The 14512-nt window shown below is 40.3% G+C and overlaps 1 protein-coding gene across 1 annotated transcript in view; it reads left to right on the forward strand.

Annotated features, from left to right (window-relative positions):
• The first annotated feature begins 2950 nt into the window (after window positions 1-2950).
• Window positions 2951-14512, forward strand: part of NIBAN1 (niban apoptosis regulator 1) — a 151601-nt gene continuing 140039 nt past the window's right edge. Inside the window, exon 1 of the mRNA XM_058539883.1 lies at window positions 2951-3154. Within this exon, the coding sequence (XP_058395866.1) occupies window positions 3100-3154 (55 nt within the window). The 5' untranslated portion in view covers window positions 2951-3099. The remainder of the gene's footprint in view (window positions 3155-14512) is intronic.

A 14512-nucleotide genomic window follows, 5' to 3' on the forward strand; every position in this document is an offset into this window, starting at 1 on the left:
CATAGTTCTATGACACACAAGGGAATCCCAAAATACATGCACATTTTAAAGGTAATAAATGTCTGTTAAACTAATTTGCTCCTTCAGAGAAAAGTATAAATGGGTGAATTTTATGGTATGTGAATTATATCACAATTAAGATGTTAAAAAAGGTAATCATTTTAGTATGTGATATATACCTGGAAGAAATGGTCTTAAGAGTATCTTAATACAAAACACTCTTAGATGTTACAAAAACTAACCCTGCACAGGAAATTTTCTAAGCTAGCTGATTTGATCCTATGAAGTTGAATCTGGTTCACAAAGTTATTGAATTGCTTGGAGACTCATTTTTAGTGTGTGATTAATAAAATGATGCCCACATAGGATTTGCGGCATAATATTAAATACTATGACTAAAATAATGCATTCCTTAATGTTTCCTGTAAACCGATTGGGGAAAAAGAGCTTTATTTGTGTTTAGGGGAAAAAAGGCACCAGAAGTTCTTTCTTAATGTAACATCGATGATTTTCAAGGTCCAATTAAAATTCCACTTTCTCTAGAAAACTGCTTCCTTATCACTCTTGTCTTACTAATAATAACAATTCTAGCTTCCATTCACTGAAACTTACTATGTTCCTGGGAATATGGTAAGTGCTTCACAGACCTGATCAAATTTAATTTTGACAACAGCCCATGAGGTAAGTGTTATCAGCTCCATTTAACAGATAAGGAGACTGAGACAGATAAGTTAAGCAACTTGACCAAGTCACATGGTTATTACGTTATCAGGTTAGGATTCAAAGCTGGAACTGTTGGGTTACAAAGCTTGTTAATACTACACCATACAAATCCTTCCTTGTCCCTAGTTCCATCTGTGAATGCTACAAATGAGAAAAGAATGATAGGTCAGAATAATCAGTCTTTTCTCAGAGTGTTCCCAAACAAGAGGTGACAAGCTAAAACTATACTGTGGCAGAAGATGCAAATTAGTTTTCTTTAATAACAATAACAGTATACTGAGGCACAATTATAGAAATTTATATAATGAAAGGAATTACTACTCTGAGCAGATATACTTAATTCTAAGAGCTGACTAGAATATTGAGAAAGAACTGAACATTGAATAGTTTAAATTATTGAGTAGTTATCTGGAAATGCTCTTTATTCATTGAGATCACAGCTTCTATTGAGTCTAGATTCTTATATTTTATATTTCATTTATTCACTTATTCAGTGGTTATCTATTGAGTACCTATTATGTGCCAGGTGCTGTTCTAGGCATTTGAGATACATCAGAGAACATAACAGACAAAAATCTCTGCCCTTAAAGAAAAATAATAATAATGAAAAAGAAAAGAAATAATTAAAAAAAAAACAAGAAACAACAACCTCAACAAAGAATATCCCTGACCTTATGGAGTTTCCATCTCTGCGGAGAGAAACAAACAGAGAAATATGTCAGATGATGCTAAGTGATATGAATAGAAATAATGAAGGGTAAGGGGCAGGGAGAGATGAGAGCTGGTGTTTAAATATGGGGCATCAAGAAAGCCTCTCTGAGGTGTTAGCATTTAAATGGAGATCTGAATGAAGTGAGAGACTTAGAGAGGGAACCATGTGAATATCTGAGGGAAGAGCATCCTACATGAAGGAAGAGCACGTGCAAAGGCCCTGAACTTGGTGTGTCCTAAAAGACCAAAAAGGCCAATGGGGCTGGAACAGAGAGAGCAAGAGGAAGAGTGGTAGTAGATGAGGACAGAGAGGAAACCAGGCCTAGTGTCAGTGATAGACTTTGTGGCTTTTTCTCTGAAGAAGGGAGACCAGTTAGGAGACTGTTGTAATTATTCAGGTGAGAAATGGGGATGAGAGCAGTGGAGGGGATGAGAAATGGTTGGATAGTGGATGTATTTTGAAAGTAGAATTGAGAGGATTTACTGAAAGATTGGCATGTAGGGTGTGAGAGGTTGTGTGTGAGGTGTGAGAAATCTTTGTGTTAAAATACTAGTTAATAAACTCTGGAGAGAAAAGTCTTCCAAGTCCTCCTCAGGCCTGGCTCTTGTGTGCACGGACCATTGACCTTGGACGTTAAGTCAACAGGAGTCTCTCAAATCTGACAACTAAGAATAGGAAGAAACGAGTGGTGACCCTTCTGCCCAAGCTAGTTCTTGTTTGGGAGAGGCTGCCAAGGTAAATAGAGGCCGTGGGAAAAGAACCAAATGCCCTTTCGAATGAACTATTTCCAGTTTGTCAAGGAGAGGAAATGAACCTAAGGGTGTAAGAACAGACTCTGATCAATTCTTAAGCTTCAGGGCTGGAGCATATGGTAGGACCCAGCCTTAGGTTTTCCATATTGTAAGTTTTTCAATTTCTCTTTTTCTTTTTTTCCTTCATTCCCCACCCACTCCTTGACCCAACTTCTTGGCTGCAGGAATGGACAGTTTACCATTGGTTCTCAGACTTCAGCACGCGTCAGAATAACTTGGAGCGCCTGTGAAAACACAGATTGCTGGGCCTCACCCCCAGAGTTTCTAATTGGGGCGCTGTGTGTGTGTGTGTGTGTGTGTGTGTGTGTGTAGAGGGGTAGAGAGGGAGAGAGCTGAAAGTTTGCATTTCTAACAAGTTCTTAGGTGATGCTCGAGAACTGTTGCTTCTTGTACAGGAGGGTGTGCAAAGCAATGGGCTCTTGAACTCCATCTCATGGGATGTGAGTGGGGAAGGTTCCAGCTCCCAGAGGTTTCCAGTCACCACGGGAATTGTCCACTCATTCCAAGGTGTTTCTCGGCTGCTCTAACCCGGTGAAAATAAGAAGGAAAAGCCGGCGAAGAGAAGGATCGGGAAGTCCTTCCAGACTAGACATCCCCTCGGAGCTCTCCAGCGGAGCAAGGGCGGGAAGACAGCCCCCGGGCCAGCCCACAGATCCTCAGAGGGCGCGGACCTGGAGGAGGCGCCCCAGAAGGCGGCGCCTCTCGGAGGAAGTTTGCCATTTAATTGCAGAGCCCAGTTCTCCGACGCACCAACCTCCAGGAGTGAGCAGCGGGCACCGACGAGAGTTGTGAGTCCCGCCCGGGGTGCGGGTCGGGCAGCCGCGGCGCTCAGCATCCGCCCGCACCGCAGCCATGGGCGGCGCGGTCTCCAGCCAGCTGGACGAGGGCAAGTGCGCCTACATCCGAGGTACGCCCGCCCGCCTGGGGGTCTGCAAAACCGCCGGGACCCTTGGGCCAGGCTGGCCGCCCGGGCCCTAGCCCCAGAGGGGGCGTCCCGAGCGGGTGCCTGCAGCGCGCCCCCGGCGCTCCACGCCCGACTCTCTACCCGCTGGCACCGGGATCACAGGGCGCACGGCGCCTGGCGGAGCAGGTTTCTCCCCTGGGAGGCCGCTGCGCCCGCTCTGGCTTGGGTGGGGCTGCGCTGCAGCCGAGAGCGGGCGGACGGGGATGCTTCGGGAAGCGCGCTGGACAGTTGGAGAGGCAGGTGCAGGCTGCAGGGTGGGGGACGAGTTCGTTTCCTCCGCTCCGCCCGCCTCGGTGTCTGCTCTGCCCAGCGACTAGAAACACCTCGCCCTCCTATACCTGGCGCTGGACTTAGAACTGAGCTCTTCCTGATCTTGCTGCAAAGAGAACAGCGGAGATGTCCCTCGTTTCTAGAGATTTCCCCGGGGATTCCCGGCCTGTAAAGCAGAATTTCCCTCCTGGTAATGTTGGCCTGGTTTTGTACAACGCGGCGTTGGCTACAGCTTCACTTGAACTTCATAGTAGCACTTGTGGGATGATTTCATCAGAGGCAGAAAGAACAATGTCATTATGCTCCCAGGTTGTTCGGTTCCCTTCCCTTCTCGGAGAGGGGGCAAAGCAAAAGAGGAACACCAGCATATTTTGTAACAGTTGTTAAAGTTATAGACGGGGAGAAACTCATTTTGGGAGACTTTCAGAAATATAGTGACTCAGTAAAGGGTGTGAGGCAGAAGAAAACAAAAACCGAACTGAACTGAAACTGCAGGAAATCATGACTCTATCTCCTGGGTGCATTTGGCCTCTGTCTCCTCCCTCCCCCGCAACCTTGCCCACAACCACTACCTAACATTTGGTTATCTTGTGAATTTAGTGTTTTTCTGGCTTTAGAAATACCTTCTAAACTAGGTGTTAAAACTCTAGGTTTTACCCTAATTCTGTAAAGAAACGGTTACGTTTTTCCTATAACTCTTTCTGGCCCCTGAACCTTTTCCTAAGAGGAAAGCATTTATGTAGTGTCCTTATTCCATATTTGTTTTCGGTCACCACAACATTTAAAACCATTTAGAAAGGATATCCAATCAGGGCACTTGAGAGCAATGTAATTGATTTTCCAGATTCCTGCTCTGGTGCTTTCTGAGGTAGATCATCAACAACTCCTACTGTCAGGGGATAAATCTTGGTCAAGTATGTTGTTTACTTAAAATGGGAAAAAGATGGATGACTTATTTATATTAGTGAAAGAGCTAAACTAAGCCTGCCTTTGCTTACAAATGGGGCTATTTGCTTGTTGTTTTCGCCAGTGTGTAGGGGACTGAAAAGAGCGACCTAGGAGAACATAATGAGAAGGAGCTTGCATTTAGTTATGAGCAAAATATGTTTATGGCATTTATTTTATAAGACTTTATGTCACTGAAAAATTTAGAAATACCTAAAGTTGAAGGATGGCCATCCACAGTCATCATTGGAAGTCCAGCAATGTGAGGGATGAACTTGCTTGAAGAAGACTTCATGGCCGTGACAATCGTTGCTGCTGATGCAAGTATTGTACTCATGTGATAAGAAAATGTGTTACCTTTTTAATTCTGAAATTAAATTATTATGCGTACAAAAGTATAAGATAGCTAGTGCACAGGAAGGACTTGTAATGAATGTATTCTGAATGAATAAAACTATAGCAGATTGTGTGGCCGTCATTACCTCCTCCTGTCTTGTTCAATTTTATCTCCTCATTCTTTGTTTGGGAGGGCCCTTTCAAGGTATGTAGGGGTGGAGGGAAGAGAAGAGTTAAAGTTAGAACACCTCCAGAGAAAATGAGACGTTGCCTCATTTGAGAATACTAGTCTTGCCAAAAGAGAAAAGCGCCTTGGAAAAATGCATGGTGTTGTGAATTGTTAGTGCATGAGCAAATGAAGGTCATGGGACTGTGATTTCCTGATGGTTTTGAAGTCCCAGATCCCTGAAAAAAATCATAACCCTATCTTTACCACTTTGCCCATCCTTTAGCCCATAAATATTCTCAAGCTTTGATTTAATTATAAGCAGAACAATTGAAAATATGGCGGTAAAGTTTAAATACAATTTTATGACCTCTTTCTCATAAAGTAGCTGCCTGTGAAATATTATGGATTTGAAAGCTCCTGTAGCTGAGACAGTAACTTTCTTCCAAGCTTGATAAACTTTGCTAACATATGGAGAATAACTAGTCAGTGTATTTGGAGTGAGTTTTGTTAACTTAATCTTGTACGTGTTATAATCAGCTGCATTTCTAGTATGCTAATGACTTTGAATCAGCATTTACTTTTAGACAAATTATTTAACAGCTGCCGTTCAGTTCGTGTGCCTCAAAACTTTATATAAATAGTGATCTTTGTCATATGGATGTTTTGAAAGTACAGTATTTCTTAGGATTTAGTAAATCTCTAGGTAAAGGGATATCAGAGGTATTAAGGAGTTACTTCGTTTCTAACAATGTTAGTTTTGAAAATTACTGCCGCACTCATGTTTCTTACAACAGAATAAATTTTTAGGATTGTTTTTAGAAGACTTTCAGTAACTTCCCTTGATGTTTCTGGTAATAAATAATACTGAGATCCACTTGTAGTCACATGGGCAGTGTCATGAGTTAGCCTTCAGAGATGCTTTTAGCTCTGAGTTAAAATGGTCTTCCTTTAATGAGAAAGAAACCTCATCTAATCCAGGCATCAGTGGTCCATTTAGGGCACTTTTCTCTGTTTATGTTGTGTTTTCTTTTTCTTTTTAAACTTTGGGTATGTCTAAAAGTGAACTATAGCTTCAAAAAACAGTGTTTTCCTGTTCAAGCAATAATTTTATTTCCTTTTTTAAGTTAGCATTGAATTGTTAGTGAATCAGGAGAAAACAAACCTGGAAACCCTCCCATAAGAGTCCTGTGAAGGGTCAGAAAAGGCCTGGAAAATCAGTGCTGCAGCTGAGAACTGTGGGAGACACAGGTCCTGGGTGAGGCTGGTGGACACCTCTAGGCCTGGTAGCAGCAAAGAGCAGTTAGGAAAACTGTTCTTTTCCTCAACTTGCTGTTGCGTAGTCAGTCACACTTAACCTCTAAAGGGCCCAGTCGCTTCCTTTGAAATGCTCATCAGTGATCTGATCCTTAGAAAGTAAGCAATGAGTTTCAGCTTAAAAACAGCATGTATTTCTCTCAGGGGAATTTTCTCATATTTATACCATCAGGGTTAACTTAGGTGGCTGTATATGAAATTTATGCTGATAGCAGTGTCTGGAGTGAAGTCTCCATAAACAAGGAGAATGGAAGATACAGAGAGCTGTGCATGTTTGCACTTTACTCATGTGTAATGCTGGTCCACACATTTGCTTATTCTTCACTCATAATTTGTTGGTAGGAGATGGGCATAAGAACTGGTCTTATTTACCTGGATAATTATGACAATGTAATCTTAGAGACCAACTTCTCTGGCTAGTAATGGCAATATATTGTAATAGAAAGTTAGGATATGGAGTGTGATAGACACTGTTGGATGCCAACCCAACATCCTTTCCCCATTCCTCTTTCATGACAGACCCCTGGTTTTGTTCGGGTATTGAACCGCCTCTGTGTAACCCTCTGTTTCAGAGAGGCTAGTCCCACTTATGACTTCTGAGGGGTGGGTGCTTATTGGTGCAAGCCTAACATGGTGGTGTGTTCTCCTTGCCAGTGATTATACAAGACATGGGATAGTGATGCAATCTGGTCAATGAAGCTTGAAGGGAAGTTTGCTGGCTGCTTCTAAGAAAGTTTTCTTCCCTTTTAAAAATGAGACAAAGGGAAAAGAGTCATCCTTTCTCCCCTTATTCTTTTGAACTTTGGAGCATCTGGTGATGCCTGGAACTGCTGTTTTCATCTTGATGAGCAGGAGGGAAGCTAGCTTAAACATGTAGCCAACACTTGGAGCACTGCCAGGCTGAAGTAGTCTCAGAGAAGAGAAGCTGGAGCCCTGCCACAGCTTGCTAATCACCTGCCTGCCCTACTCCTGGGTTCTTCTTCTTCTTTTTTTTTTTTTGTGAGGAAGATTAGCCCTGAGCTAACATCTGCCAATCCTCCTCTTTTTGCTGAGGAAGACTGGCCCTGGGCTGACATCCATGCCCATCCATGCCCATCTTCCTCCACTTTATATGGGACGCCCCACAGCATGTCTTCCCTAGCGGTGCGTTGATGCGCACCCGGGATCCGAACCGGCAAACCCCAGGCGGCCGCGGCGGAGTGCGTGCACTTAACTGCTTGCGCCATCGGCCGGCTTCCCTAGGTACTTCTTGTTACGTGATATACTAAATCCTCTTTGAGTTGGGGTGGTAGAGACGGCTAGTTATCTTCCAATATTGTTGTCCCCGACTTTTTAAAATAATAGAACTTCCACATGTTAGCTAGCCACATGAACTCCCAGAATAAAGCTGTTTCCCAGCCTCCTTTTTAACTAGATGGGGTCATGTAACTGAGTCTTGGCTAATGGGACATAGGTAGAGTGTTGTATGCTATTTCCAGAAAGTAACATTGAAAGGAAAGGGTGTGCCTGTCTTTGTCCTATCCTCCATTCTGCTGGCTAGATTGTGAGCATGGTAGGAATAGCCATCTTGGACTATGAAGTATCCTTTTAAGAAGGGGTTCATGCAGAGTGGGTTAAGTGGACAAAAGGAGCCTAGGTTCCTGAGGGCTTCGTTTAGTAGAACCTCCATACCAGCACTGGCTACTTACCTCTGGACCTTAATAAGAGAGACATAAAGTTTTGTCTTATTTAAGCCAGTGTTATCTGAGGCATTACTGTTATCCACAGACAAATCTTATCCTACCTTATATAACTGTCTTGTGTTACTTGTGCTCAAAAGCATCATAACCAGTACACTAAGTGCTGCCTTACTGGGGCCTCTTTAAGAAAAATTAATCCAAAGAAAGTAGGAAGTGGATAAAGATTATGCTGTTAGTATTTGTCTCAGTTCCTAATTTGTAGAAATGAATGGATTCTCCTAAGAAGTGAGGAATTGCAGCTCCCCAGGTGGCAACAGCATGGATGGGAGGAAGAAGAAGGAGAGGCTCGGTGTAAATAACCCACAAATATATATTGATCACATTATATTTTGATTAAAAAAGTGCCTTCAAGCATGGCAAACTACCGATGAAGCTAGTAGGAGTTTTGAATTAGGAAAACTATTGCAGATTGGGAATTTCTACTGGCAATAATTACTTTCTACTACATTCAGTCTTTGTGAATGGAAACCAAGACTTCGGGAATTTAGTGTGAATTGAGTTTCTTAGATTCATCAAAAATAAAGACACTATACTGAGACAAATTAACATTTTCTCCTGTACTTGTGGAAGAAACAGTAACCTTCCCTCTTGGGTCCCAATTCATGCCTTTATGAACCTCATAGAGTCAGATGCTAAATCAAGATCTGGTCTTGATGAAACACTTCTCTTTTCTATGGATGTAGGCTACAAGAGGACCATATCATCAAGGGTGCTTTGGTAATAGTAATTCCTAAAATGACAGTAGTGATTTTTATTTTTTAAATTATTTTATTTATTTTTGCTGTGGACTGCTGAACTGATTGTAGTTTTCCTCTATTGTAATCTTTGGGAACGTCTCAACTGTGTTCCCAGGTAGAAAGTGCAACAGCAGGAGTTCAATTTGTAATAGTAGTTTCTAATTAATTAATTAAAATAAATGTACTGTGAAAATTTTATGAAATATGCTGTGTGAATTATGGCAGCTAATTTTAATCTCCTAATCAGAAATTTTATTTTTTTTTGTCAGTAAAGCTAGATAACACCATTCTAAGAAAAAAGGTACACACAACAGTTTGCATTGTGAAATGGGAAGTAAAGTCAGAAGTGAAGATAAAAGAAGAATGGAAAGGAAGACAAAAGAATAAAGAGCACAGTTCATCTATTTAAAGCACTTTAGTAAAACATAGGCCATGAGGGCTAAAATTCTAACTGTTCCAAACTAAAACACACACACACACACACACACACACACAAACACAACCAAACAAAACCCCAAATGCAATACAGATTTTCTCCTTTGAAACTGGAAAATTCATTTTGAAAAGAGACTATCCAGTTGCTGCCAATATGAAAATGCAAGCCAGCTTATAAAAGTGCCTCTTTTTTTTTTTTTTTTTTTTTTGGTACTACACATTTTTTCTCACTTAGAGAAGGAAAGAAAAGATTTAGAGATATGAAAGCAATTAATTCAATTTTGCAAACTGCAAGGTCTAGGATCCAAAGAAGTTTATATTTCTATGCTTGATGTTGTTTGGATATTTATGTCTGTAGGATTAGAATAAATTACTAGTTTTTACTAAGAACCTCCAAGTGATTTTTTAAAAGTCTATGGTCTGAAGGAATTTTGGAAGAAGAGTAAATGTCTCTATGCCAAACCACGTGGATTTTTTTCTTTTTCTAAAACAATTTTTATTTTAAAATAAAACATAGGTTCGGAAAACCACACAAAACAAATGCATAGCTTAGTGAATCATTATAAGGCAAATATGCTTATAGCCATCACCCAGGTCAAGAAATGGAAAGAACTTCGCTAGCCATCCCAGAAACCTCCATGTACTCCATCCCAGTCCTAGACTCCTTTGTGTCTTCCAAAATAACCACTATTTTCAGTTATCTATTTCTGCCTAACAAACTACCCTAAAAGATACTGGCTCTTAAAACAACTATTTGTTTTGCTCACGGTTCTGCTATCTTCTCTGGGGTTCAGCAGGGTTGTTCTACATCTTATATTTCACAGTTGGTCATTCCTGTGGCTGCATTCAGCTGGCGGATTGGCTAGTGGCTGGACCAACTGGGAAGGCTGTCTCTCTCTTCAGGTGGCCTTTCTACATGATCTTTTCAGTAGGGTACTAGATTTCTAAAATGGTGGGTCAGGGTTTGCAAAGGTGCAAAAGCTTCTAGAAGCTGCCAGTGCCCTTTACGGCTTAGGCCTTAGCATAGCATTACTCTGCTACATTCTGTTGGTTAAAGCAAGTCTCGGGGCCAGCCCAGATTCAAGAGGAGGGTACTACACAAAGTCATAAATACTAAGAGTTGTGGTTAGGGGTTACCACTGTAACGGACTACCACACTACTAATCCTAGATTTTATAGTAAGGACTTCCTTGTATTTCCTTATGGTTTTATTACCCAAGAATGAATTTTTAAACACTATAGTTAAGTGTTGCCTGCTTAAAAAATGTCTCTTTTAAGTGTCTTTTAATCTACAAGTTTCCCCTACATCTCTGCCTTTTACTTGCAAATTATCTGTTGAAGGATCTGGACTATGTGACATGTAGAGTTTTCCACAGTCTGGAATTTGCTCTTGGTGCAGTTCCACACATTTCTCCTGTATTTTCTACAAATTGACAGAGTGATAGTGAGACTTCATCAGACTCAGGATTAATACTTTTGTCAAGACTATGGGTGGTGCTGTGTTCCTCATTTGGAAACATATAATATCTGGTTGTCTCTTTTTGTGATGTTAGCAGCCATTGATGCTCATTGCCAGGACCCATTAATTCACTGGGAGTTAAAAAGGATGATATTCTAAGTATGTCATTTTGTTTTCTTTTATTAGCTGGAATAATTTTATGGAGTGATACTTTCCTTATGTACTATTTGGTTACCTTGTATTATAGCTCCTATAGGAAAGGAAGGATAAAAACATCATCCTTTTCTTTTATTTACCAGTTTTCAAGATAATTTATTGGTTTCTTATCATCCTCTGAAGGTGATCAATTAACTTAAAAAATATCATTATGAACTCATGAATTCCACTGTAATTCTTATCCTTATTGAAGCTCAAATTTACCATCATTGGCAATGCAAGCCTCTTCAGGTTGGCTCCTGGGTCCTTTTGAAATTACCCTGTTGTATTTGATAGTTTCCTTGCCATCTAGTAGGTCAAGATGTTCCAGGTTCATCTTGTTTATTTCCTGTCCTGTACCTGGAATAAGCAATATCTTTAAGAAGCCCTGATTTCTTTTAGTGGGAAGTGGTATTTCAAGATGACAATTTGAGCCTAGAGAGGCTCATTGCTATGAGTGGGTTGGCCATTGTTTCTGGACCTTTTTAGTAGACATAACTAAGGAAAATGTGTATTTTCTATATTACATTTATATCTCCTTTTTCTTGGTTCTTAAAGCAAAAGATGGTAGAATTAAATATCCCCAAATTCTCATTTGCTTTATCCTACCTAATACATACAACAATCTCAGACAACAATACAAATACTGCCACCAATTATGATTGTAGAAAACTATTGAAAAAATTGTTTTAAGAATGAGTAACAAAATTTTTGTATACGCTACCCCCAATTCTCCTCCAATTTTATTTATGATTTTACTATGTCAGAGCATATAACCATTATATTATATTCTCTTTTCTGATTTACTCTTTTTTTTTATGAGTAAGTGTTGTTTAATGCATCAGTCCTTATGTTGATGTCTCTCTGGTGTTTGAAGCTTATTATCTAGTAGATTCTTCAAGAAGAGCTCATGGAGACATAAAGAAGTATGAAGAGGGGCTGGCCTAGTGGTGTAGTGGTTAAGTTTACATGCTCTGCTTCAGTGGCCCGGGGTTTGCAGGTTCAGATCCCAGGCACGAACCTATGCACTGCTTATCAAGCCATACTGTGGCAGGCGTCCCATGTATAAAGTAGAGGAAGATGGGTGTGGATGTTAGCTCAGGGCTAATCTTCCTCACCAAAAAACCTCCCAAAAACAAGAAGTATGAAGATAGACTAATTTAGTGGCTCAGTGATGTCTCCAAAGGTCAGATTGTTTTTATCTTTCTACTTCCTGTGGGCTAGCTCTCCTTGTGGTTGAAAGATGACTACAGCAGCAAAAGGTATACATTCTTCAGTAAATCAGTGTCCCAGAGGCTGAAGAGGGGACCATCTATTCTTTGAGTCTCTTTATAAGAGCAAACTTTTCCCAGATGCTTTGTTAGCAGACTCCTACTGATCAGATTTGTGTCACACATTCCTTCCTAAGCCATCACTGGCAAGAGTATGGAATTATCATGATTTGGTTAGACTAATTCAGATTCATCCCTGGCTAGGGCTAGGGCCAACCTTCTCTGAAGCACATGGCTATAGGGAGATCATGGATACCTGAGCAAAATCAGGTTCAGTTGGCAAGAAAGAAGCATAAATGTGTCTTAGGTAGGTAACCAACATTACAAGTTCTGATAAATGTCATGAAGGGAATAAAAGGGGTACTGAGACAGAAAAGTGATGGTAGTAATAGGGCTAAGAGAAGAGATATGCTTAAGATATGGTTCTCAGGAGAATAATAAGTTACTATCCATGTGAAGAACCAAGGGAAGACTATTTTAGTAGAGAGAACAGCATGTAGAAGAGGAAGGAGGGGAAGGAACTTGAAGGAACTGAAGGAAGGGTGATATGGTGGGAGTGTAGTAAGCAAGGGGGAGAGGGGTTTGATGGGAAGGGATCCCTCATAGCACTTATTACTGACAACCATATGGTATGTTTATTTGTTAATTTTTAAAGCCTGCCTACCACCACTAGAATGTAAGCTCCATGAAAGCAGAGTCTTTGTTTTAATTCACTGCTATATTCTCAGCAAATGGATCAGTGTCTGGTACATTGTTTGTCATCAATAAATATTTGCTTAATAAATGAATGAAAGGAGAAAAAAATTTAAAAACTGTAATGAATATCCTAAAAAATAAGAGAAGTATTGAGTTTGTAAAACAAATTCAGGATGCAATGAAGAAACGGCAATAATAGAATAAGAAATAGCTTTTGGAAATTACAAATCTGATGATCAAAATTAAAAAAAAAATCCAATTGTTGCTTTGGAAAATGAAGTTGAGGAAATCTTGCAGAAAATAGAACAAAAAGATCAAAAGATGGAAAATAGAAGAGGCAATATTAAAAAAATTAAAAGATCAATCCAAAAACTTTAATCTGACTCACTAAAGTCCCAGAAAATAGAGAACAAAGAAAATGAAGGGGAAAAAATGATCAAAGAACTAATACAAGACCATTTTCTGGAACAGAAGATCATGTGTCTCTGGATTTATAGAGCCAAACAATTCCTGGAGCTTATCCAGAGCTGGGACTAGTTCACATTCCCATCATCCAAAATAGAAAGACCTCATAATACATAGGGCATTGTATAGAGTCCTCAGTAGTAGTGAGCAGAAATTAGCCCTAGACTTCAAGACTGCTCTGGACCTGCTCTAATAAAAAATGTAAAAGCAAACCTGACAAGGATCAAACTGATCCTTAGTAACTTAACTGCATGCCTGAACAAACGCCAGCATTCTTTATAGGAATACAACAAAATACACATTCAACAATGTAAAAGTCACAATATCCAGTATCTGATCAGAAATAACCAGACAAATGAAGAAACAGGAAAAAATCCATCAGTAGAAACAGACTTATGAATTACAGACATGATGAAATTAGCAGACAAGGATGTTAAGACAATTTTTATAAATCTGTTCCATATGCTAAAGTAGAGGAAAACATGAACACAATGAGGAGAGAAATGGAAGATATAAGAAATAATTCTTGTCTCCAGTCTTTAGAAAGAGCAATATGACTAGTGCGTTTTTGAAGTCTGTTGGAACACCTGTTGGAGAATGTCGCTCTACTGCCTGCTGCCAACATTCTCCATAGATTTGGGGGACCAGCAGAGCAGATCTGCATGAGGAGCTGCTGACGAGGGGCTGGTCTGGGATCCACTCAGAAATGAAGGGAAATTATGGATGTTCTTTCAAACAAGACATTGTTAGTAGTGGTCATGTGTCGTTACCTCTGGGGCTCACACAGGGCAAGTGATAATTTCTATGATTAGCTCAAAATAATTCAGAGATTTTCCCAATTTGAACTGAATGTGTTTATTTAAAAAACTATTTCCTACGTAAGTCATGCTGAATGAGTTAGATATGTCTGAATAATTGCTTAAACAAAACAGACACAGGCTTGAAGTTAGAATAAAGATAAATTTTATTAGCAACAATGGCAAATATGTAATATCTGGAGTATAAATATTTAAAATGGTTTCATTGGGGCCGGCCCTGTGGCGTAGCAGTTAAGTGCGTGCGCTCCACTGCTAGCGGCCCAGGTTCGGATCTTGGGCACACACCGGCACACTGCTTGTCAGGCCATGCTGTGGCGGTGTCCCATATAAAGTGGAGGAAGATGGGCACAGATGTTAGCCCAGGGCCAGTCTTCCTCAGCAAAAAAAAGAGGAGGATTGGCATGGATGTTAGCTCAGGGCTGATCTTCCTCACAAAAAAAAAAAAAAGGTTT

This window comes from Diceros bicornis, chromosome 4 (genome assembly GCF_020826845.1).
Source record: "Diceros bicornis minor isolate mBicDic1 chromosome 4, mDicBic1.mat.cur, whole genome shotgun sequence".
NCBI lineage: Eukaryota > Metazoa > Chordata > Mammalia > Perissodactyla > Rhinocerotidae > Diceros > Diceros bicornis.